The sequence below is a fragment of the Balaenoptera borealis genome (genome assembly GCF_965194805.1).
Source record: "Balaenoptera borealis genome assembly, chromosome: 17".
Taxonomy (NCBI): Eukaryota; Metazoa; Chordata; class Mammalia; order Artiodactyla; family Balaenopteridae; genus Balaenoptera; species Balaenoptera borealis.
Genome location: NC_138876.1, coordinates 10,662,544 through 10,690,041, shown reverse-complemented (window position 1 = coordinate 10,690,041; position 27,498 = coordinate 10,662,544). Strand labels below are relative to the sequence as shown.

At 38.0% G+C, this 27,498-nt stretch overlaps 1 protein-coding gene across 13 annotated transcripts in view; it reads right to left on the bottom strand.

The window, feature by feature from the left end:
• CYRIB (CYFIP related Rac1 interactor B) overlaps positions 1–27,498 on the bottom strand; it is a 150,654-nt gene that overhangs the window by 36,602 nt on the left and 86,554 nt on the right. For 6 of the 13 annotated variants that reach the window (XM_082363117.1, XM_082363114.1, XM_082363119.1 and 3 more), the window contains one exon: positions 16,461–16,499. The exons of 1 other annotated variant lie outside the window; for it this stretch is intronic. In XM_082363117.1, the coding sequence (XP_082219243.1) occupies positions 16,461–16,499 (39 nt within the window). Of the gene's footprint in view, positions 1–16,460; positions 16,500–21,254; positions 21,287–27,498 lie in introns of those variants that run through there. 6 more of the 13 variants (XM_082363113.1, XM_082363115.1, XM_082363121.1 and 3 more) reach the window with 3 other exon arrangements.

The window sequence follows — 27,498 nt, the reverse complement described above, 5'->3', positions numbered from 1 at the left end:
TGAATTTAGGAGGAAAAAACTAAAGAATTTTCTTTCAGTGCACTTTTTATTGTAATCCTTGGATTTAAACTAAATATTATAAATATTTAATAAATAAGCTAAGAAGAAATTTGATACACAGAAGTCAGATATAGTTTGCTTTGAGTGTGTGCAATATTTTCCGTGTCTTTTTGTGACTACGAGCTCTCACATTATGTGTTTGTTTCAACGTTGGAGGCTTATCTGGAAAGGAGCATGCTCTTCCTGGCCGGTAGTCTGTGGAATGTATTTCTGAGCTCACGAAAGGCATTTAATAAATACATCGGACCATTTTCCCATAAAACATCTGAAAAGAAGTTTCCTTAACTAGAATAATAGAAGCCACTAGAAACACAAATACATGGTACCGTTAATATGTTACTTCATCTCTCTTTCTAGAAAATTCCTAAGAGACGCTGTTACTTCATCTACTCTTTTGGGCTCAGGGGGGTTTTATAAGGCTGTCTCCTATGCCTGGAATGCCACTTCCAAGGGCTCTCCCACGGCTGGCTTCCGTTCACCCTTCAGGCCTCACCTCAAATGCCCCTCTTCAGAGAGGTTTTGTCTGCCAACCTCACCAACAGTAGTTGCGCCTAACACAATCTAAGTGACTATGTTTGTTTAGTGTCAGTTTTCTTCACAGCCAATTTATAAATTTAATAAATACTTCTTGGTGGGGGAAGAAGGAAGAAAACCTCATAAACATACTGACAAGATTCACTATAAACCACGGTTTCTTAAACTCGGCACTATTAACATGCGAACCATATAATTCCTTGTCGTGGGGCCGTCCCGTACACTGTGGGATGTTTAGCAGCACCCCAGGCCGCTACCCCTTAGACACCTGGTATCACCCCACGCCCAGCTGTGACCACCAACAATGTCTCGAGATAGCGCCAGATACTCCCTAGGGGGCAAAACTGCCCCCAGTTAAGAACCACTGCTTTCAACGTGTGACCACAGACATGAAACGCACTCAGGTTAGCCTAGCGATCCTACTCCTACCTGCAGCCGCTCTACTTCCCCCTCCACCAGCTGACCTTTCCCCAAGGCTTTTAAAAAATATCTCCTCAAACCTCAATCTATCTTCCATCCTCACATGAAGAAATGACCTCCCTACATCTTTTACCCGCAAAAACCAAGAAAAGGAAACACCTACTATCCTTTCTACCCCCCTTTCTTCATCAGTAACCACTCACTTTACCTCTGCACCTGTTCCTGATAGACAACGTTTCCTCAGGGCACCCGTTCTCCTACTCTCTATATGAAAAGCAAAGCTTCACGTCCCCTCTCTGACCACATCGTCCTGCCCGTCTTCTTCATAGCCACCTGTCAAATGAGCTGTCTGTAGTTATATCTTCCTACTTTTCCTCTTCTCATTGTCTCAACTCATTCCAATCTGGCTTTTACACCCACCACTACGATGAAGCTGGTCCCTGTCAAGCTCACAGAAACCTGCATCTGGCGAAATCCAAAGGGCAATTCTCACACCTCAACTCACTGGACCTCTTTATAGCCTTTGACCCAATTTATCATTTGCTCCGACACACTTTCTTCATTTGACATTTAGGACACCACATTCTCCTGAGCTTCCTTCCTGCTTTATGGCTGTTCTTTTTCTGGATCCTTTCCTTTGGCATACATGCAGTTATTTCTCCCACCTTAATACAAAACAAAAACCCAACTTCATTCTATTTCCCTCCCCAGCTCCCACCCTATTCCCTGCTTCTCTGTGCAGCAAATTCCTTAAGAAGAGTTGCCTACACTCATTGTCTTTTATTTCTCTCCTTCTACCCTCTGGTTAAGCCCACTCCAACCTGGCTTTTTGCCCAATCCTGTACCACCAAAATTGGTCTGGCAAGGTCATCAAATAACATCCATTGCTAATTCCAATGGTCAATACTCAAGTCCATACCTTATTTCACCTGTCAGGAGCATATGACACTCTCTCCTCAATATATTTTTATCATTAGCTTAAAGGATACCCTGCCTCACTTCCTTCACTGCTATACCAGTCTGGTTCGTACCACCATTACCTCTTGCTCAGATTACTTCCAAAGCCTCCTAACTGCTTCTACCTTTGCCTCCTACTACAATCTCTTCTTAAGAGGCAAAGCAATCTTTTAAAAATACAAATGGACCACATCCTTTCTGCGCTCAAAAACATGCAATGGCTTACTCCTACATTCAGAATAAAATCCAAACTCCTCACCAGGTCGTACAAAACCCTACATGATCTGTCCCCAACTCACTCTGGCTTCATCTCCCATCACTCTCCACAACAGCCTATTGCAGTTTCTCTAACACAGCAAGATTTCTCTCTCCTTGGAGCCTCTGTACACCTGCCTTTCCCTGGCCTGGGATGCTTTGTCCACAGACCTTTAAATGACAAGCTACTGCACTTCATGTGGTCGTTGCTTTAATTAGACCACCTCAGAGAGCACTTCCTTCACCAATCCATCCATAATACCTCTTCCTCTCTCTCCTCTCTATCCCCTTCCCAAATTGATGGTTATCACCATCTAACACATATTCATTCCTTTGATTATCTGTTTAGTCTGCCTTCTACTGCAAGGTGAACTTTAAGGAGACAGGAGCTTTGTTCTGTATGCTACTCTATCCCCAGCACCTAGAGTAACACCTACAATGTTGTAGGTAGTAACAAATAAGTGTTGAATAATTCCATGATCAAAAATACACATAGAAAACAAAAATTTGTGTGTAAAATTACAGGAGTATTCCAAGGAGAGATGAAAGACCAAAATAAATACTGACTGAAAACTATGAGTTGAAAAAGGAAAAAAAATGGCCTGAGAATTTAGGAAGAGCTCACTGCCTTCTCAGTCAAATGAATGAAGACAGTCCTTCCCTCCCACCGCCCTCCCATAAAAGCCATTAATTTTATGTACAAAAATTAAAAATTTTTGAAATGTTAAATATTAGGAAAATAAACTGACAGACACTATGAATACCAAGAAAATTACAGTTTACCAAGATAACTTAGGAAGAACATAATATCCTCCCATAGCCATAAATATGGCTCCAAAATATAAATAAGAATGGAGACTAGCCTCTATCAGAATTCTGATCTTTGTAAAACTGAACAGCACTCATAACATTAAAATTTAAACCCACATTTTAAAGCTTATTCTATTTAATTTCCTTTAGACCATACATCCTCCAAAAAAGTCCTATTTGGGAATTCTTCACATCTTCTGATAAAAAATTAAAAGCAGAATGTCAGTTCTGTCCCCTCAGAATTTTACAAGGAGGACAAACTCCGAAATCAAGCCAATATCCATTACCATCTTCAACTCAGATAAATGAATAAAGAACGCAGAGAAATGTGGTGTTAAGAAAATAAGGAGATACTGAAAACATACTTTGTTCTAATAAAACCACCAAACAATAGATTTCATAAGAATGCCTTAATACAATCCCATTTCTTCCAATTTACGGGGAATAAAAATGTGTGAATGTGAAAAAACTTGCCAAAATGATCACTAGAAACTACCAACCGTTTTTAGTGTTAAAAACAAATAATTTCTTATATTTACCCAAGCTCTGAATCCTAGGCAAAAAGGTCTTCTAGAAAACATACTACCATACAATGTTCCTGAACTATATTCTGTCGCACATAAAATATTACTTAATATTAAATATGCTATTTCTCAATCTTACAGATATTCAGACCTGTAGAAGCAACTGAAAATCTTTAAAATTGACAAGATGGTGAGTTACTCTGGAATGCAACTATGCTTCTGCTTTACTTGTCAACCAAGAAATTTCTGGTTCTCATGTAACATGTACCGCGACTCTGAAGCAACATTAACGGAATGGAAAATCAGTAATGAAAAATATGATACAGTGTTCACTGACAATGGTACACACGTGATGAAGGCCAGGAATCACAAGTTCACACCCTTCAGTTGTGTATTCAAAAACTATAACACAATGTAACATCACAAAATGTAGTATTTTGCACAAGCAAAAAAAATAATGAATCGCTTTAATAATTGTCCTTCCAAAGACAAACTACCAGAGATACAAAGGAGTCTGGAATCGCTTTGTCATTCATATATTCAACCAAGTAGTTATTACGTGTTTAAAAATCTGCTTTAACATAAAAAAGCATCAATATTGTACTAAGATAATTAATGCCAACAGCAAAAAAAATCACTAATAACTTCCACCTGCTGGAGCCTGTTGAAGAAATATCCAAATTGATGTGCTCGAAGAGAGCAATTACAGAAATATGATATGACACATGCTGAAAAAAGCCTTCTAATCAACCTACTACACAGAAAATGTTGCAATTTGGTGAATAAAAAAGTGAAAGGCAAGTAGAAACTATCCTGAAAACCAGTTATGTAACTCCAGTGCCACATTTCTAGGTCTAAGGTTAAGGATAAACATTTCTCAAGTGATTACATAAAGCAGAAAGTACAGGCTAAAATAGTAGAAACTTCAAAATAATTCAAATGATATCAACAATCTCACTTAGCACGTCTGCCTCTGAAATAATTCAGGCACCATCTTTTTCAAACAGTGCACAAAGTCTTGTTTGCAGAACTGCTCCTAAACTGCATCATCACATGATTTGAAAGCAAGTGTCGATTTAATAATGAACAGCAGAAGTGACTCCAGCAGTGATCCAGCAGCTGACAACAGGGCAAGAATAAAAATTTCAATATATCAAACTTTTAAAATCTGACTATTACAATTAATAACATTAATAATTAAATTCTGATAAATTTTCAGATTTATTCATGCATCTCAGAAGTTAATTATGTGATGATTTTCAGCTTTGGCCTTGGCTGAATATTGATTATTAGCCAAATGTGTATTTGGTGTACCCTGATACAAGTACACAAAGGAAATATTCAACATAGGGCAGAGTTAATATTCCATAAATATCTAATGAATTAATTTAATGACTGTAAATAGGTGGATCCAATGGTATTTCTTTTATGTAAAGGATCAGTTAGGTACCCAATAATTTAAAGGAGAGGTATAATCATAATTCCTTCTTAGCTTCTGATAATGCTGCAACTCACATTAGGAACACAGCAGTTAATGGTATTAAACATGATAATTTTACGTAAGAAGCTGAAATAGCTGAGTGCCAGTATAACGGAGAGAAATAACCAACTCAAGCAAGTCTATCAAAAAGTATATGTAATAATTATCATGACATTATGCTATGTGCTTTCCCGATGGCACTGCAAATGCACATTACACCCTAACCTTCTCGCACCTACTTCTCCACTTTCCTTTCCCCCTTTCTTCCCAACAAGAGAAGCTGCTAAACAGAATCTTTTGTTCTAACACAATGACAGTGACTGGCAACAAGTATCTGTTCATTAAATAGCACAACCGAGATTTCCCGTTTGCTCTTGCCCTTGCAGTTTTCCAACATTTCTGTGGTGAACATGCTTAAGCAGAAACTGAGCTCCCAGGACTGCAGCTCTCCCCACATCTGGCTCCACTGAGCTTGCAAAGTAAGTAGACTCAGCATTCTCTCTGGGACTCTAGATTCACACAGCGTTTTTTCCCTCCCACCTGTACCCCTAGAGCATGAGCTATCCAAGAACAAACATTCTGAGAGGAAGCATGAAAATGCTGTTACTGTCGTCGCTAAATCAACATGGATAAAAGAACGCTGTGGAGTCAAAGAGGTGGACAGTGACCGTTTGTTAGCTATTTCTCACACCCCCAGCCTATCCTTCTATAATCTGCTTTGTGATGCTGGGGAAAGGAAGCTGTGAGGTGTACGTCCTAGACTACTTTGTCAGCTGACTTCTCAGTATATTCCATCAGTGGGAGCCACTAAAAGAAAACTGGAAGATGGGAAGAAAGAAGGTCTCTCTTTCTGTTTTTCAAGTCCTGTCAGCACTTCCTATGAGCAAAAGACAGCTATGGTTTCAAGCTCTAGCTTCTTGTGGAACTCCTGGCAGCAGCAAAATGCCTGGCCCCCTTCAGAGGTCTAAGCTTCCAGCCTTCCTCCTTCACACACCTAAATTCTGGCTAATCCACCTCTTGCCTTTTCTCCCCCAGCTTTAGGAGTGATGGTTACTTCCTGTGGTTACCATTAATATCTCAGTTACTGGACTTCCCTGGTAGTGCAGTGGTTAAGAATCCGCGTGCCAATGCAGGGGACATGGATTTGATCCTTGGTCCAGGAAGATCCCACATGCCGCAGAGCAACTAAGCCCGTGTGCCACAACTACTGAGCCTGCACTCTAGAGCCCGCACTCGTGAGCCACAACCACTGAGCCCGTGCACCACAACTACTGAAGCCCATGTGCCTAGAGCCCGTGCTCCGCAACAAGAGAAGCCACCGCAATGAGAAGCCCGTGCACCACAAGGAAGAGTAGGCCCCGCTCGCCACAACTAGAGAAAGCCCACGTGCAGCAACAAAGACCCAATGCGGCCAAAAATAAACAAATAAATAATTTTTTAAAATTTCAAAATATCTCAGTTACCTCTTGTGATATAATAAGAAATATATATTTGGCCTTTATCACCAGTTCCTAACACAGAGCTCCTAAATCCCTGTAATTTCCTGGGTGGCAGGAGCCTCCTTTGTTTTTTAGATGATACTAGGCGAGCCCCTAGTTAGCTTCAAGATGGGGACTGGTTGCCACAAAGACCAAGGCGTGACTAGAGAGTTGGAACTTTCAGCCCCATCTCCTGACCTCTGGGGAGGGGAGAAGGACTGGAGATTCCCACAGAGCTGGGATTCAGGCTGGGGCGGCCTGTCTCCATGTGCCCTTAGCCACTCTGCTCTACTGAAATATGGCTTGATGTCGAATCAGAGAGAGCCTTAGACGTCAGGTTAAGGAATTTTATTCTCTACAATGAATATACTCTCTATAATGGAAGGGTCATGGATGGCATTAAACATTTTTTAATTGTAAAAAAAGAATTGAGTTTGATCATCAACAGTCAATGATTTATCATCAGTTATGCCTACATAATGGAGCCTCCCGGTTGGTAAACGCATCCACATGCTGGGAGGATGGCACAGCCCAACTCTACGGGGACAGACGCGCCTATGCTCGGTATACTTCCAGACCTCACCCTATGTACCTCTTCATCTGGCTGTTCATTCGTACCCTTTATAAAATCCTTTATAATAAACTGGAACGAGTAAGTAAAGTGTTTCCCTGAGTTCTGTGAGTCATTAAAGCAGATAATTGAACCTGAGAACGGGGTCGTGGGAAGCTCCAATATATAGCTGGTTGGTCAGAAGTAGAGGAGGCCTAGGATTTGCGACAGGCATCTGGAGTGGAGGGCAGTATTATGGGATGGAGCCCTTAACCTGTGGGGTCTACATTCACTCCACACAGTGTTAGAATCAAATGAATTATAGAAAACCTAGACGGTGTCTGGAGAGCTGAAGAATTGGTTGGTGTGGGGAAAAATACCCACACATTTGGTGTCAGAGGCGGTGTTGGAAAACAGTCCAGAATTGGTGACAGAAGTTGGTGTAAGTAAAAACACAGACCCCAGCATCCTCTTTTTGCTCAGGCTTCCAACACTTGTGTAAATTATACATATATTAAATTTCCTGTTTTAAAATACCTAGCAAACTCTAATGAAAAACTGATGAACTCATAAAAGTGCTAACAAAAGATCAAGATGAAAAAAAAATTAATTACATGGGACTGAGTGAACTGATGAGGATGAGTATAATTTTTGCGACTTTCTGTTTGAATTTAAAAAAAAAAAATCCCACAAGGACTCAGAGGCAAAGAATATACAAATCAATTTTCACTGCAAAGTAAAGGAGCTGCTACAGTGGAGGATTACTGGACTGAATGTCAATATTATGACATAGTATGAGTGTGTTTCATGTTTGGTAATTGCAATCATTGTTGCTTTTGTTGTGGTCATCCATGTACAATGCTTGATGTCAGTCTATTTATCTCTTGTAAAAATAAAATACAGTGTGTGAAAAAAATAAAATAAAATAAAATAAAATAAAATAAAATACCTAGCAAGGTTTCTGCTTTCCTAGTTGAAATCTGACTTATACAGAGGAACTCACAGAGAGTAGCTTAATTCTTAACCTTACCAACACTACCTAATCCATCATCACCAGGTATTAGTGTATCTCTTAATAAAGTGACTCTTTGATTCTCCTTACTCTGCAAAATATAAAGAAAGAGAAGCATGATCCAGGTATTCCTGGGTGCCCAGCTACAATACCATCATACTAGTACTAAAATCTCACCACCAATCCCTAGCACTATGTATTTTATTAGTCTAGTGATTAACATGGAGTTAAGTTACTTGCCTTAAAGAAATATGACATAAACAAAGAATGGAATGAAAATTGGGAGACTTGATTTCTAGTTTTGACTCAATCACAAAATATGTGACTTTACACAGGTCAGTTTACTTGGTAGACTGAATGTCTCACATTTCTTCTGGCTCTGATTCTACATATGGTACGATAGGCTGACATCTAGTGGATACACTTAAATTTAGTATTTTAAAAAGAAAAATCTTAGTTAAGCTATTTTATTTTTTTTAATTTTTTTCAATTAATTTATTTATTTTTGGCCATGTTGGGTCTTCGTTGCTGCGTGTGGGCTTTCTCTAGTTGCGGCGAGCAGGGCTATTCTTCATTGCGGTGCGCGGGCTTCTCATTGCGGTGGCTTCTCTTGTTGCAGAGCACGGACTGTAGGCGCGCAGGCTTCAGTAGTTGCGGCGTGCGGGCTCAGCAGTTGTGGCTCGCAGGCCCTAGAGCACAGGTTCAGTAGTTGTGGCACACGGGCTTAGTTGCTCCTTGGCATGTGGGATCTTCCCGGACCAGGGCTCGAACTCATGTCCCCTGCATTGGCAGGTGGATTCCTAACCACTGTGCCACCGGGGAATTCCCAGTTAAGCTATTTTAAATAAAACACTCACTAGGATGCCTGGCTATGTGCAATAAGTACAATAAATTAGGAGACCAATGTTGCTCCTTAAATGGAAGTGAGCCATAATAAAAGAGTATTACATCAGATTGTCATGGCATCTTGGAGTTTGATTCAAAGATTACTTGTACTAGTACTCTTCCATGCACCCAGCCATTAAAAATTAAACCACCAATGCAAATTAGCTGCCTGAGTTGCAAATTTAGAAGAAAGCAAAGAAATGCTTCCTGCTCTAATGTCCTGCATTCAGGGACAGACAAAGGTTATGAGAAGGACCAGTACAAAGTTCTGAAAGTAAATAATTTAGGAGTATACAGGATGGTGCGTGATGGAAATATGAAAGCAAAACAAAACAAAACTGAAACTCAGAATTACCTAGTTTATAAGGATTTATTATGAAAGTTTCTCTTTAAAAAAATATACGATCATTGAACTGAAGTCACTTTCTTAAAATTTACCACTATTTTCAAATCCAGGAAAAAATTATATATACTTATCGGTGGTAAAAAGAATACATGTTAAAATGCAAGGGAATGACAAACACAAAAGTTAAGATACTGGTTATCTCTGGCAAGGGACAGGGCCATAGGACTGGGAAACTTCAAAGGTTTAGGGAATACTCTAGTCCCTCAATTACTGGTGGATTCATGGAAATCTTTTATTTTTAGGCTGTTAAATTCACAAATAAAGGTATACATTCTTTTTGTCTGTATCAATAATTCTAAAAATTTAAAAACTAAAGCCACTGATGCTCAGAGAAGACATGTGACTCATTCAAAGATGCCCAACAAAAATGACCGGAGTGGAATTCAGGTGCCTGAACTCTCCCAAAACACATGCAGCAATTCATGAATGGTCTATTAAATGAAAATCTTACCATTATAAAACCCTAACTTCTATATCTAGCTGTTTACAGTGCCTGGTGGTTGCTATTGCTGTTTTAAATCAAACAACGTTTCCTTGGCTCCTATCTGCCAATCACTGTGACAAAGACTGAATAGCTGGCATTGAAAAATTCTCAGACAACTGGAAGAGACCAGACAGATAATGTGGCATGCTCCCACGCAGAAGCATGCCAACAACTCTATGAACATACGGAAAAAGGAACACCTAACCAAAGGCTTCCCAGAGGAGCTGATTCTTAATTTTCTTATTTTCTATCTCTTCAAATTAGGAAACAATTCAAACATTAAAAATATCATATTCACATACTCTACCACCCAGCAATAACTTTTTGCCATAGTTGCTTCAGACGCTGGCCTACTTTTTTTGTGTAGTTAATCTCCCAACCTCCCCCAACCAACTTTCCTCCCTTCCCCTCTCACATCTCCTAAGGTAATCAGCATCTTCAAAACATGCTTCCTTGCCAAACATATTTTAAAAATCTTACTGCAAAGGTACGTATTCATAAACTACATAGTACTGTTCTGCTTTTCAATTTGCATTCATGATACACTGTCCATGTTCCTTTAAAACTCACTTTTCCCACTCAATGGTGTTTTGAGAATTATCCACGTTCAGTCATTTTAGATGTTACATACTATGCCACTGTTCAAAGAAACCAGTTTGTTTATTCATTCCCCTACTGAGGGACAATGGATGTTCAATTTTTCTCTATTAACGAGTTATGCTTTACACACACTACCCATACTTTGTGCCCATGTACAAGAGTTTCCACAGAACAGCTATTTAGAAATCAAAACGCAGCTTTTAACTTTACTAGACTGTACCAAATTGCTCTCCAAAGTACTTCTATCAATGCACTGTTCCACTAGCAAAAGAATTCCTCTCTTAGCCTCCAAAACCTCAAGCTTTAATTTTTAGATTGTGAAATATCTAATGTTTTAATGTGCATTTTCTTGATTACCAGTAATAAATGTGTATTTCTTTGTATGTTTATAGGCCATTTGTAAAATGTATGTTCATATCCTTTGCCACCTGTGCCATTTATTTTTTCCACTGTCTCTCAGCCCCACACCTACCTTTGCATACACTACTCTCTCTACTCCATACTGCTGGGGCCTCGGATCTGTAAACGACATTCCCTAGACATCCTGCCCTGCCAGCTGGGTTCCTGTTGGGTTATTTCGATAAGCGGCACTAGAGGGTGAGGAGAAGGCTGAAGAGAGAGAGAAGCTTCCTGTTTCTAGCCAAGACAGACTAGCAGCTGCTGTAGGAGAAGTTCAGTTGGGGTGATTCCAGTATCCAATGCCCCAGTTAGAGACAGAAGTCTAGCAGAGGCAGCAGCTTACCTCTGGTGGCAGCAGGCAACACCCCACCTTTTTTGTCACTCTATTCCTCTCCTTCTCCCTTTTGTTCTTCCAGTCTTTCTAATACCTTTAATAACCAATCCTCTATGTTACATTCCCTCTATTTGAAATACTCGGAGTAGTATGTTCTCCTAACTTGACTCCAACTGATATACCACCCATTTTTTCCCCCAACTGGGCTTTAGGAATGCTAAATACCAATCTTTTGATGCTTATATACATGGCAAATACTTTCTCCTAGTCCGTAATATGTCTTAACTTTGTTTATGGTGCCCTTTGTTCCATGCAATCCAATTTTTCATCATTTTTTTGTAGTCTGTGCTTATTGTTTAAGTAATGCTTCATCCTCAAAACTACCTTAGCAGTTCTTGGCCTTTTACTCACTCATGTGATTGTCAGGTTCTACAAAAAAAAATCTTGATGGGACTTTGATTTGATTTTCCATTAAAAAAAAAAAAAAAAAAAAATATATATATATATATATATATATATATATTATTCTGAGGCAAAACTGCCATTTTTATAAAATATCAACAATTTTTTCATTTAATCTATGAATATGGTAGATTACATGAATATATTTTCTACTTCTAAACCATCCATGCATTCCTGGGATCAACTCTATTTGGTCAGTTAAAGAAATATGAATTCCTAGATTTGATTTACTAATATTTTACTTTGGATAATCATAAGACCAACCAATAATTTTTCTCTCTGTTTTTGTCTTGTCTTGATATTTTATACACTGGCTCTTTCTTTTCTATAGAACAGTTTATAGAAGATAGAGCACATCAGTTCCTTGATGAGTTTTATGGGAAAGTTCTTCCAAACATCTTTTTCATCTTTGAACCTCTAGCCTCTGGCAGACATTTTATTATACAGTCACTACTCAATAAACATTAGTTGAATTAATGAATGAATTAAAATTCAAGTAAAAAAAGCTTGTTCATCAAAGAAAAGCATATCTAAACGAAGGGCATCCTGTAAAAGGTGTAGCTTTAGGTCAAATGAAACAAACTGCAACTTTACGAAGTAGGGAGTGGGACTTCCCTGAGGTTCCAGTGGTTAAGACTCCACGCTCCTACTGCAGGGGGCGCGGGTTCGATCCCTGGTCGAGGAGCTAAGATCCCACATGCCGTGTGGTGCAGCCAAAAAAACAAAACAAAACAAACAAACAAAAAACACACAAAGTAGGGAGTAAGCTTATGGAATGTGTTGCCTACAAAGGAGTAATGCAAATATAAGCTCCACAAAGTTGAGAAACCCAATCAAGGGCAAGGTTAGCAGGCAAAGGTTTACTGCTAACACGTCAAAGCTGGTCTAGACAGCACTGATACTTTCCCACAACACCCTTTATCACCACTGAACTAATCGTCACCGGTATTTCTCGTGTTCCTATGCGTTACAGCAACGAGAGCCCAAATTCCTAAAATCTTGATCCTAAAACACAACAGTCATCCTCAGAAAAATCGCTTTTTAATATACATTTTGGCACAGAGGTTAAGGGCTACAGAGAGGTTCTCATCCACTACATATAAACATTCCGCCTCACCCTCCAAGAATGAGCGCCTCTGATTCCTCTCCCAGCCACCAAACTACAGCAAAAACAGCAAGGAACTTGGGCCTCAAAGCCAGGTTAGGAGGTCTCAAGGTAGTGAAAGGATAAAATACGAACCTGTCATCATTCTTTTCCCCTCAGAGATTTCAGAGGAGGAGAAAGAGGGGGAAAGCAGGAGACCTCCAATCTCAAGGAAATCTTCCAGGATTTGATATATAGGAATAAGCATTTCTAGTTATCTTTTTATGACTGAAATGGTTAAGAGGCTCTTAAAAATTGCCCTTCCAGGACTTTCCTGGTGGTCCAGTGGTTAAGACTCTGTGCTTCGGGTTTCCCTGGTGGCGCAGTGGTTAAGAATCCGCCTGCCAGGCCCCTAAATCACTCAGCACAGACCCAACAATTTTTTCTTTAGGGCCCATTAAAAATTGCTGGGGTTTCCCCTGCCAAAATAGCCATTCATATATATCTGAATAACTTATGAATACGGTTTATATATAAATAAAGCATTCCAACAACAACAACAAAAAAAGAATCCTCCTGCCAATGCAGGGAACACGGGTTAGAGCCCTGGTCCAGGAAGATCACACATGCCGAGGAGCAAATAAGCCCACAAGCCACAACTACTGAGCCTGCGCTCTAGAGCCCGCGAGCCACAACTACTGAAGCCCAAGCACCTGAAGCCCGTGCTCCGCAACAAGAGAAGCCACCGCAATGAGATGCCCGCGCACCGCAACGAAGAGTAGCCCTAGCTCACCGCAACTAAAGAAAGCCCACGTGCAGCAACGAAGACCCAACACAACCAAACATAAATAAATTTATTAAAAAATTAAAAATAAAAGGAATTTAAACGTTTTCCTTGTTCTTGAACTTAAATTAAAATCTCTTACATATAACTTCTCCAGGCTCATCATAATCAAACAGAATACAAAAATGAAATATAAATTTTCTCTTCTTTGTAATCATATAAGTTTTAAGATACATCAATAATTTTTCTACATTTTGTAAGATAATGATAATATGATATCTCTCTTAAGAGATAATGCTAAAAAGACTCCAACAGAGGTCATTCATTACACTTTGATCTTTCAGAGGAGGTGGTAATTATAACCACTTATATATGTTTTATTTATATCATTTTTAAAAATAGTACTTTACTTCAGTTAGAGAGTAGACAGATTCCCTCAGTAAATTTAACAAGCATACTCTATTTTCAAATACCATGGTCTGATACCTTTCACTAAATAACATTATAAAAGCTGATTTACCCAAAAACAAACAAAAAGAAAATGATTTACAAAAAATTGGAGGTAATCTACTGTTTCTCAGTATAGTGGAGCATATTAATTTTAAATGAATTTTTGAAACCATAAAGTAAGACCAAAATGCAGTATGTGTATATCATATAAACTTTTTTGAATTAAGTATGCTACCCAATAATTATAGCTTTTAAAGTTTCACATAGCATATACAAGGACAATACTTATATAAATCCAAGGTCAAATCACTTAACTACTTTGAATATTTTTACCATATGTCTAAAGTTGCTGGGAGGGAGAAAGGAGAAGAGAAAGGAAGGAAATAAAGGGAATGACAAGGGATAGAAAATCTGAGGCCAGAATATAAGGTTCATGAAATGACTTGAAATCATGTAGCTCAATTCTCTAAATTCATAAAAGAAGGGAACTGAGGACTAGAGAAACTTGGTGACTTGGGCAAAAGCAGCAAATTAGTTTTTTAAAAGTGGGGCTTATTCCAATGACGTTGACAGTGCAGCTTTTAAGAACATCTTTAGAATATGGCATCAGAGTCAGATCACACTGATAGAAAGAATCAAGGACCACAACCAAAAAAAAGGAAAAAAACCAAAACAAAACCAAAAAACCCAAACAAACACCACGAAAGTCAGATACCCCTTCCATGTCCTCTTCAAAACAAATATTAGGGCTATTTTTGTCGTCAACCAAACTTCAATACACCTGCCATTCCCTTTATTAGTAGTCAGCTACAAGGTGCTGGACATACAAACTTAGTGACACCATTCCAGGCTCTTCCTGGCTTAGGTTGGCATATTCTCATGTATAGTTCATACTCCTGAAGTAAATGGAAGACACTTGGTGACTTCCTACAAGTGTTGACCTTTTTTTGTGCTTCTATAACACAAGCATCAGAGCACTTACTATTTGCATCCTTCCTATGACAATTAGGACATCTCTCTTGTTAAACTTTTAGCATCGCAAACTGATATGTTACTTTCTACATGTTTATTTCATGTTCCTTGAACAAGAATGTGAGGTCTTTGAAGGCAAGCACTCTCCAGGGCTTCACACTTATCTTCTGTTCCCTTTTCTACAGAATATGCTGTTGTTTCTCTGATTATTGATCAGCAAACAGAAGTTTCTTCAAAGCTATTTCGGTTAGAATATTTCTTAAGGAATGGATGTATAACTCTACTTCTTTAAGATCAGTTATACAGAACATAAAAAACTACACTTACTCAAATATGATGGAGAAAGAAAGGTCTAGCTGACTTTTCACTAATAGGAGTTCTTAATCTGAGGTTCAGAGAGAGAATTCAGTGATCTGCTGAATCTGGATGGGAAACTTCTTACTAACCTCTACGTGAGATTTAGCAATTCCTTCAATTAAGATTATAGGTAACAAACCACAGTAGGATTAGAAATATCTATGAATTTGTCATTAATAAACATCACAGGTATTTTCACATTACATTACAATTACTGCAAACTCATCATTATTTAAAATTACAGTACTTAGCAGAATTGTCACTAAAGCTTATTCTCTAATGTGAGAGGCATATATAATACTCTATCAAAAATCTGCATTTTTAATATTTGTTAACTACGTTTCAATACTAACTGGTTTCCTTTTTAATTCTATGCATTTTACTTCATAAAATCATGGATTATTATTAGAATTCATGCAACAAAAAAATGGTTGAGAACTCTTGCACTGTAACACAGAGAGTAGGTGAGATGATTACAATTCCAAAGGACTACTATGATAACTGTCATATCAGTTCTAATAAAATGACAGGCAAGTTTTGAAATATAAATATCTGTTTATAATTAGAAAAACACAGAGACTTTAAGCTGATCATTTTCACTCGAAGAAAACAAAGTATGTCTATAGAAAAATTACATTTTCAAATACCTATTAACTTGTTATAATTAAAACAATTACAGGATTATAAATGGTTAGGTACTCAGGACCTTTTAACGGTAATTATTTTTTTGTTGTGGTTGTGTTCTTTACTTTCAAGACTTTATAAAAGGACCAAAATCCATTATAGGTAGAAGTGTCTTTCCTTCTAGCTAGCTTTCAAGTATATATATACATTTTATTTTTAACTACTAGATTTATGGCTTAGACATTTTTTGATCAACTATACTGGTGACAGCTAAAATGACTTAAAAAGGAATTCAAAGAAAAACACATACCTCTCCTATTGAAAGGAAGCTGCAAAAAAAACTTCTAATTAATCTATATTACTTCCCATTCTAAGCCAGAAACTAAACAATATAGGGTATTTCCTACAGACATTTTCAGCAGTTCAATATTATATACAGAACATTTTCCTTAAATTATGTTTAGTCAATGTAGTTTTTTATTTAAATCATAACTTTTCATTTGTATTTGAATAATCATTTCCCCCAAAGACATATTTACCTTCAGCCAGTGCTGGTGATTCTGTTCTTGTCCCTCTATCTGTTTAAAGAAAGGAAAAAGGAAGAAAGTCTAAAACATTATTATAATTTAAAACAAGTTTTAATTTTATGAAAACTAACTTTAACAACAAAGTTCATCAATGCTATTACATACCACATGCATGAGCCATATATTTCTCCCCTTGGATTAACTCAACAACTATTTATGGAGGACTTACTAAGAGTAAGGCATTATCTTAAGCCCTGAGAAATACCAATAGGTGATACAACACCCTAGTTGTCACCCTCAAGATATTAAAAGACAAGCAGGTGTACCAAGAAAAGTACACAATTCTCATCATACCTTATGAAGCAGGAGATAACAAGAAAAAAATTTAGTAATTCTTCTTTATTCACATACCAAGAGAAAAAATTAGTAATTCCTCTTTATTCTTGTAAAATTATCAAAAGAAGCATATTTCTATATTCTTATCACAGTTTAAGTTCAGTTTCAATGTATTAAAAAATCAGTTTTATTACAGACACTAAGATCCTTATATTCCATGACAATAACCTATTATAAGCCAGAGGCACATTGGCAAAACTCACTGAACCACAAAGTCCTCTCTAGGACTGGTTTTACTTTTTCAAAGCCTTATTAAACAATTTTAGGTGAAATGAAATTTTCAGAATGAGTTTATTCTAACTTTGCAGCTAAGAACAAAGCCAGATAACAAACCAGCTTAATTCACAGAGTGAGAAGATACATTTGACTAATGTAACTAATCACCTTTATGTGAAATTTTCTTCCCCTAATTATTTATGTTATGTAACCCAAGAGTCCTGGATTAACAAATGTAACAAAAATTTCTATGTATAAAAGATTGGTAACATCTTGAGGGAACTGGGCACCGTCATCCAAGCGGGTAAGTGATCTGACACAGTCTTCCCAAGGCCGAAATGCGGCACTGTGTCTCTGACAGATTTAAAAAAAAAAAAAAAAAACACGAGTCCAGGAACCAAACGATGAAAAGTAGACTGGCAACATTAGGCTCCACTGGGTTAAAAATTCTGATTCGGCGGGAGAAGGGGAGGCACTTCGGTCAGGAGCTACAGGAAGAGTTCTAAAGCAATAATCAAACGGGAGAGGAACGAGGGGACGTGGCAGCGCGGGGCGGGGAGGTGGGGGGGAGTCCTGTAGACTGACCTTAACAACCACGAGGACTTATGGCTGCTGCTACACAACAGGCACAGGAGAGAGGGTATCGCGAACCTAGGGGATTCGACTGAGGCCGCCATGCCCAGGGATAACCGTAAATGGGCAGCTGCAGCAACTATGGCCCGGCAAGGATAAAGTCACTACAGGCACTGATCCCTTGGGGAAGAAAATCTGGGTCACTCTACCGGGAGCATGGATCAGCCTGTTGAAGTGCTGGCTGAAGGTGAGGAAAATCTAGAATAAGCAGTGGACTGAAATAATGAACGTTATTCCACTAACCCTCCTGCTGTAAGTCTGATGTAGAGACTGTGGCCAGCCACCACCTTGAAAGCTTCGCAGTGAAGGGCACGCATTCAGTGGAGGGTACAAGAGGGGGGGCTGTATGGGACACCCCTCACGCTCCGCCTCACATCTGCACTCCAGCTGAGGCACCTCCCCTTAGCTGCTTGCTGCACTGGTAGGGCTCACTTCCTGCTCAAAGGCTTTGCAATAAGAGATACTTAATGGAACTCTTCGGCCATCCTGAGTCATAATGAACCTGGAAGCGTGAAGGTGTTAATACCAACACCCTGGGCAACCCCTAACCAATGGGGGGGGATGAGGTCTGGTAGATAAATACCCTCTTCTTCCCACCAAAAGGCATATTCGTCATGTCCTCTGAGGGCTAAGGATCAAGCCCCAGCTGCTCACAGAAGTGACCAGGTCAATAATACAATAATACACCCTTAGATTGACTTTCCTTCTCTGTTTCACTTGCCCCAGTTCTCCAACTTCTGTTTCTTGTTAATATTTCCCCATATAAATCACCTGCCTAAAAAGTCCCTGTCTCAGGCTCTGCTTTGGGGGTGAAGCCAGGTCTAGACACTTGTCCTTCAGGATACCACACCTCCTTCCTTTCTGTCCCACCTTACTGGATGCTCCTTCTTCATCTCCTTTGCTGAACTTCTCTTCTCTAAAATCCCTGAATGCTGACATGTCCCAGGGCTCAGTCCCAGGTTCTCCACTCTCTTTGTGACCTCATCCCGTCTCAGACTTTCTGGATCATCTATATAGCTCAAATTTATTTATCCAGTCCAGACATTTCTCTCCATCTCCGCACTCTCATAGCACTGCCTACTCAATTATCTCCACTAGGATGTTTTAACAGAGACCTCAAACTTAACATGTTCAAAACTGAACTCCTCATCTCACTCCCCAGACCTGAGCTACCTGCAGTCTCCCTCATCTCAGTTGATGGCACTTCTGTCCTTACAGTTGCTCAGGTAAAAACCTTGAATTCCTCTGCAACTACTCTTTCTCACACATCCCATATTCAACTCAAACTCTCACTACCTAAAATCTTCATGGCTACTATTCTATCTCCTGTTTACTCAATGTTGAAGGTGCAGTGGCATTAGCAGTATCAGATCTACTATTACTTCTGTATTCAAGCGCCTCTAGAACAGGCGTTGCAAAGTTAGATGCTGAGACCATGTTAGAAGTGCTAAGTGGGGCTTAATATCTACAGAGTGCCACAGCTATTAACATGCCAGGCTGAAGATACAGGTGATCGATCCAGTGCAAAGTACTCATATAAAACAATTTTTAGATGTTATAAAGTAATTAAATAAGCTTTGGAAACACTCAGTAGGCAAAAGAAACAGTCTGAGGGCTATATTTGGTTGACAAACCATCAGTTTACAACTTCTGCTCTAGAACTCTGTATTGTCTATAACTGATATAGTATTAATCCTTAATCTTTTACTTTCCTCTAGCAGTTAGGAGATGAATGGGAGCTATTTATGTTCAAAGCCTAACCGCTCTGGTTTTCCTCAAAAGCTCCTCTTGGATCAATGCTACTACAAACGGAATGAATAAACACATTTTTGCTTTTTCTGCCAAAGGAAAACTTCCTTCCCTAAGACCCAATGCAGCCACCCAGAAATAAAACAAGTGGCTTGGCTGGCCACTTGCATAAACCACAGGAGAAAAACCAGTGCCACTTACATAAAACCACGGGGGAAAAGTTCCACTGATTCTAATTTTTAATAAATCAAGAAATAATAAAACACTTGTAACTGTTTTCACCCTTAGAAATCAAATGTCAGGTCCTAAGTAATGAATATTAGATAATATGTAAATTAGATAATCCAAGCATCTAAAATCTATAAACCTAGAGGTTCCTCAAGTGTTAAAAATTTCTCTGCCTCCAGCAAAACATAAGAGCTATGACTTCAGAGCACTGTCAGCCACATTTACAGCTTTCCAATATTTTGAATGATGGTAAATAAATCTAACTGCATTAAATAAATGGTGTTGAAATAATCCCATGAAAAAATGAGACACAACCTTCTCAACCTAGATTGCATTCCTTCTTCATTTGGGTACATGATAAAATCTAATTGAATTCAATTTGTTTAAGCTCCCCTTAACATACACAAAGCAATTTAAAAAGCCATCTTAGAAACAGAAAAGAGCACTTGAAATAAAGGGCCTATTGACCATGTTTGCAGATCAGACAATACTACAAAAGTGCATTATTACATAATTCTAACAAATATCTGATTAAGTTTTAAATTTGAGAACTTGAAAAGGTTATTCTATATCTATTTGAGAAAAAAGAAACATGCAAATCTACGAATTTTTTTTGAAAGACAGAAGAACAGGTGAGATGGACTCATCCTACTCATTAATAATTAAAACTTTGTGGAACTGGTATAGATATATAGTGAGGGAAGAGAACAGAAATCAGAATAGGCCCAATTGTATATAAATGTAAAAAAAAAAAAACACCACCAAATATTTATCAGAAAGTCTATTTATGTATACAGCACCAAAATAGATACCCTACGAGATACTATGATGAAAAAGATTGACTGTGCTCTCTGAAAATGTCTAGTCTTACCATAGCAATTAAAATGTTCAAGGTAAAAATGAGTAGCATGAGAAACAGCTACATACAGTGCTGTGGCAATTACACACTTCCAGCTAGGAAATCAGGTGTTAGAAAAGATTTTATGAAGCTATGGAGCTCTGGCAGCTGAAGCAGATTTTGAAGAATAGCATCTGGACAAGAAGGTAAAAAGTACAAAGAGAACATTCCATGTGAGGAATGTATAAAGTAGTCATCACAGGGCAATGAAGAAAGAAAACTTTATTTAATAAATTGTGCTGAGGGCTTCCCTGGTGGCGCAGTGGTTAAGAATCCGCCTGCCAATGCAGGGGACACGGGTTCGAGCCCTGGTCTGGGAAGATCCCACATGCCGCGGAGCGACTAAGCCCGTGAGCCACAACTACTGAGCCTGCGCGTCTGGAGCCTGTGCTCTGCAACGGGAGAGGCCGCGACAGTGAGAGGCCCGCGCACCACGATGAAGAGTGGCCCCCGCTTGCCACAACTAGAGAAAGCCCTCGCACAGAAACGAAGACCCAACACAGCCATAAATTTAAAAAAATAAATAAATTTAAAAAAAAGAATACAAGATGAGAAAAAAAATAATAAATAAATTGTGCTGAAATAATTCCATGGAAAACTAAGATACAACCTTCTCAGCCTACATAGTCTAGATAGAGAAGAGTTTAAGTTCTTAAAGCTAAATCTCAAAAAATAGAAAATAATACCTTACTTATCTTTAGACGAATAACTTGAAGCACTGTAAGAAATTTAAAATGGAAAGAGAGAATCAATCATATAAAAATTTAAAATAAAGGAAATCTAAAATGTTTTAATAGTTCATGTAAATATACACAAAATCACATCAAGAGAGGAAAAGATTATCATGGTAATTTGTATGAGAAAGCAAAACAGTAAACACATATATGAAAAAAATGTATATTCCCTAATAATAAAAAGGAAATATAAGCAAAGTGGTTTATAACACTGATTCTGGAATGAGATAAACCTGGGCTGAGTTTCCACTTATTTAAAATTATTAAGTTATCTGTAAAATGTTATCTGAGCATCAGTTTCATTTATCTGTAAAATAGCAAAAATAATCTTACAGATTGTGTGAAGATGAGTGGAAATGCCAGTTTTGTTGAACATAATCACTATTTTTCTCATTTAATATTAAAATTACAATAATATATACGTATCTATTTTGACATTCTATCTCAAGTACACTATACGTAAAAGTATCCATGTCTAAGACACAGCAGAACTCAAATACATGAATACAAATCTCAGGCTTCTATGTCATCCTACACCATAATTACTACCACAAAACTGGTTTCATGAGAAGAAAGTGTGACGGTTACATTAAGAGCCCCACTCCGTGCTATACCAAGAACTACATTTTCTATATTGATAAATTATCAAGGTATATATAATATATATCATCAACCTTGATATTATGTAATAATTAATACCTTATTTAACTATATAATCCTTTGATACTACATAACTTAAATATCAAGTATATTTTCACATCTTAAATTGGCACTATGAGTAAATTCTTACACTCTATTGTAAACTCATGCTCCCAAAGGTGTAAATTATAGACGTTTCTCATGAGTCTAAAGAAGTTGTATTATCTCCAGGAAGAAGTAAATTTACAAGTAACAGTTGAATAGACAGCTGCAGGTCTTCAGAACAGGACTTTATTTTTGTAGGTTCTAAAAATTTCTTATAATTTTCATTTTCCCTTTTACTATAAGAGCAACACATGCTCACTAAACAAAATACATAGGGAAAATAGAAAGAAAAAATATCACTACCTGTAATCCCACAACCAAAGCTAACTACTTGTGACAATTTATTTCATTCCCTTCTAATGCTTCTTCTATGCATACCTCTACACAACTGAACACCATTTTCTTTGTATGTGTCCTGTTTTTTATCATTCATATCATAAGCACCGTTTTCACATCATTAAAAATTCTTCCCAAATCATTACATCCCATCCTATCATATGGGTGTATCACATTTTTTTCAAACACTTTCCTACTACTGTACATGCTATATCCAGGGCCTCCAAAAGCACATAAAGACTTTGTGCAGATTAGCAAAAGTTATCCCATTCTCAAATTATGAACTGGTATTTTATTGTACCACTTGAACAACTACACAAGGTAGCTGTGCCAGGGTTGGGGTTCAAGAAACGCAGCAAGCAACAGATCTGGCTGTGCATACATGTATCCCTGCCCATGAGTCAAGCTCTTACGTACTCACAAAAATAACCCCTGGACATCAAGGCACAAATATGCCTAAGCCAGTGCCATACACGCCTGCCCCAAATTTCTCAGAAGAGACTATGACATTAGTTCCTGTCAGAGGGGGTGGTAGGGGTAGGGAGGTGGGAGTTTGAGAATCATCCCCTAAAAGGGCAGGTAAGTGAAAAAATAATCTCAGGGGATGCCTGGAATTGAATCCAGACAAGACACTGTTGTACACACCAGTGTGGCCGTGGAGTGTGAGCACTCCTGAGTCCAGAAACGCCACGGGTGCTGCTGTGGGTTTACATACCAGGCAACCGCTGCTCCAAAGTGTGCCCAGAAGGCCTTGATCCCTAAACCCACCCATGACCTCAGAAGTGACATTTCTGTGTTGTGCCTGATATACAGATGTGGCCCCTTTGTGCAGAGAACAATGTGAATAATTATCCTGGCCATGACCAACACAAATCTGTTGAAATAAGTTTAAGTTAAGAGACGTAGAGGTCTTGATACCTAATGCCAAATTGCTTTACAAAGGTATGTTCCAATCTATACCGTCATCAGAACCATGCATCCTGGACAGGAGCTTCACTGTTTAAAAAGTGTGCCTGTATGCGTGCTTGTACACATACACATACAATATGGTGCCTTCTTTCACACTGCTTTTACTGAACTACTAATATAGTAGTTTTTCCTCCGCATTTGTAAAACTAACCCTTTCTCATTTTTCTATCAAGGCCTTACTTATTTTTAAGAGGATCACTGTCAAGTTTGAACTTCCTAGATCAGACACTCAATATAAATGTATATGATAAAGTTAGATACGGTCTTTAAATATTACCTTTCTGTCTACTAGGCTGCCATTTCGTAAGTACTTACGGTGTTTGAGACACTATGCTAAGCACTTGGCATGATTTGTTTCATTGAAGACTAACAATCTAATGAGATTAAAATTATTACCCTCTTTTCCTTGATGAGGCTTTAGAGGGTGAAGTCGCTTACCCAGAGTCACGAGAGAGGGAGGGGGGAAGGCAGAGAAGAAGGAAAGGGAAAGAGGGGGAGGAAGGCAGGGAATAAGTGAGAGAACTATTTTTCAGGAAAATGTTAAAGCAGTTACAGTTACAATATTCCTTTCTGTAAATGTGACTTTCTGTAAAATAAATACTACTTCCCTACTAACTTCCTCTGTAAAGTTACAATGATTCCTTAAAAAACAACCCACAGCAGCATAACTGGAAACCCTGAGGCAGGGGCTTCATAAAAATGATCACCAGGCTTTGGGAACATTATGCAGAACCTTCTTACTTCTGGATCTCCTGGCTACCGTCATCTCCTTGCCCTGATTACTGAACTTTCTACAATGGGATTTCTCTAATACCTAAACTCAGGTATGTTTTGGAACATACGGCAATAAACAGACTGTAAGATGCATTTGTGGACAACAGGTGCTGCAACCATCCCAACCTAAAGATTCCACAGGCTTAAGATATATTCTGTAAAACAAATACATACCCTATTTTGCAGTTCCATAAACTCAAATTCTGTAAAATAAATGCTTGTTTCAAAGAAAAGATAAGAGTTTTTAGTGTTGTTCATGTAATCTACTCCATATATTCAAAATCCCTTATAAAATTTACACATAGGATTTAATTTTAAAGGAATGGTAAACAAGAAGAGAGGTAATAACAGGAAAAATTTACAATTCTATATGTAAGGAAAATATCATTTTCCCTAGGGTCAATTTTAGAAAAGATCAAATAAATACCTACTTGTTTAATTATACTTCCTCCTAAGAACATAATGCTCCAAAATCATCATAAGTCACTGTATTAGCACTGAAATGACTATCTTTTCCAGCTTCTTGCCCTGTTTCATCACTTCCACGCCTCCCACCACTGCCACTCTCTCCACTCCTAGGCCTACTCTGAATTAAAACGTTTAAAAAAACAAACTATGACTAAATTTGGTTCATCTCAGAAATGCAAAGTCGGGTCAGAAAACCTAGAACTGATTTTTACCACATTAACTCACATATGATCAGGTAAAGATGCAGAAAGAGCTTTTGATGAGAGCTATACTTACTTGTAATTAAAAAAAAACAACTTAGCAAAATAAGGATAGAAAGGATAAAAGCCTACCAAAAGCCTATAACAAATTAAATTATTCTTAATGAAGAACTGTTAGAAACATTCCCTTTAAAATATAAGTGAGACAAACATGTCTGCTATTACTACTTCTATTCAACACCTTACTGCAGGTTCAAGCCAACTTTAAAAGTCAAGAGAGGGCTTCCCCGGTGGCGCAGTGGTTGAGAGTCTGCCTGCTGATGCAGGGGAAACGGGTTCGAGCCCTGGTCTGGGAAGATCCCACATGCCGCGGAGCAACTAGGCCCGTGAGCCACAACTACTGAGCCTGCGCGTCTGGAGCCTGTGCTCCACAACAAGAGAGGCTGCGAGAGTGAGAGGCCCGCGCACTGCGATGAAGAGTGGCTCCCGCTTGCCGCAACTAGAGAAAGCCCTCGCACAGAAACGAAGACCCAACACAGCTAAAAATAAATAAATAAATAAATAAATAATTTTAAAAAAAAAAAGTCAAGAGAAAGAGATTAAGGGTCAAAAAAACTTTAAGGAAAAATCAATTCATTGAGTTTGGCAAGGTAACTGAATATTATTATCAACATGAAAATCTCAATTGCGTTTCTATTTTCCAGTAAAAAGCTCAAAAGAGAATTTTCCCCACAGACACAATTTACAATAGCAAAAAGAAATACAGTAACTAGCAATAAATCTAACAAAAGTTCTGCAACATATACATGGAAAAAAATCATAAAACTTTATAAAAAGCCATAAATAAATGTAAAGACATCATGTTCATAAGAAGACTCAATACTGTAAGAAATGTCAATTCTCTCTAAAATTCATGTAAATATTAAATGCATTTCCAACCAAAATCCCCAAAGTATTCTTTTATAAAATTTTATAAGCTGATTCTAAACTTTACGTGAAAAAGCAAAAACCCAAAGAACAGCCAAAACACTCAAGGAATCAAACAAGACAACTTGCCCAATCAGATATCAAGATGTAAAATAAAACAGGGGCTTCCCTGGTGGGGCAGTGGTTAAGAATCTGCCTGCCAATGCAGGGGACACAGGTTTGAGCCATGGTCCGGGAAGATACCACATGTCGCGGAGCAACTAAGCCTGTGCACCACAACTACTGAGCCTGCGCTCTAGAGCCCGCGAGGCACAACTACTGAGCCCACCTGCCACAACTACTGAAGCCCGTGCGCCTAGAGCCCATGCTCCGCAACAAGAGAAGCCACCGCAATGAGAAGCCCACGCACCACAACGAAAAGTAGCCCCCACTCGCCGCAACTAGAGAAAGCCTGCACGCAGCAACAAAGACCCAACACAGACAAAAATAATTAATTAATTAAAATAAATAAATAAAATAAAACAAAACAACAGTAATTAAGACAGAATGGTATTAACATAAAGACAAACTGGCAAATGAAAGACGGCGCACAGTCCAAAAGCAGAATGCATAGTAGAGGAACAAATACAGACTTTCATGAAGAGGAAGTAAATGTTAAGGGACTGCACTGCAGATCACTGGGGAAAAGAGACTGTTGTGTAAATGGAGCTGGGGTAATTGATTATTCATATAAAAAATAAAATAAAATCCCTATCTTATACCATACATAAACCAATTCTCACGGGATTAAAGATTTTAACTTGAAAGGCAAAACTCAAACTTTTACAAGAAAATACAGGAATGGTTCTTTACAATCCCAAGGTAGGGAAGGGGTGTTTAATTTAAATGAAATATAAAAAGCATTAACCATAAACAAAAAGACTGATAAAATTCATTATATTAGTATCAAAAACCTGTTTATCAAGACACTTTAAAGAAACTGAATATATAAACAACTAAACTACAGAAAGATACTGACAATGTATATAACAGAGAAAGGATTAGTATCTAGTATACAAAGAACTGCTGAACTCATAACAAGACAAAGAAATCAATGGAAAAAAGGCCCACAGTCATGAAGAGGCATTTCAATAAAAAGAAGCACAAAAGGCAAATCCTCAGCCTTGGCATTTATCAGCTAAAACCATATGAAATACCATTTTACACCCATTAGATTAGTAAAAATTAAGAACTCTAACAATATTAAGTGGGCAGAAATGAGTATCAACAGGTACTCTTAGATACCCAAAATGTGGGATTATAAATTGCTACAATCACTTTAGGAAACATTTGGCATTATCTTGTTAAAGTGAACACTGCATACCCTACAATCTAACAGCTCTACTCTCAGGTATATACCTAGAGAAACTTGCATATAGATGCCAGTAGAAATGTACAAGTATGCTCAAAGCAGCATTCATTGTTACAGAGGGAAAAAAAAAAATAACAAAACACTGGAAACAATATAAACTTTCACTGATAGGAGAATAAATAAATTGTAGCTTTTTCACACAATGAAAACGTATAGAGCAGCCCAAAGGAGCTACAGACACCTAGAAGGATAAGGTTGATTTCAGAAACAATGATGAATTCATTAGAAGTCTCAAGAAGACTACATAATAATTTTTATATAGCTCAAAAAACAGCAAAACTAAAATACATATTATTTAGAGATGCAGAAATTTGTGGGGTTTTTTAATCTATAAAAGTGATAAACACAAAATTCAGGAGAGTATTTT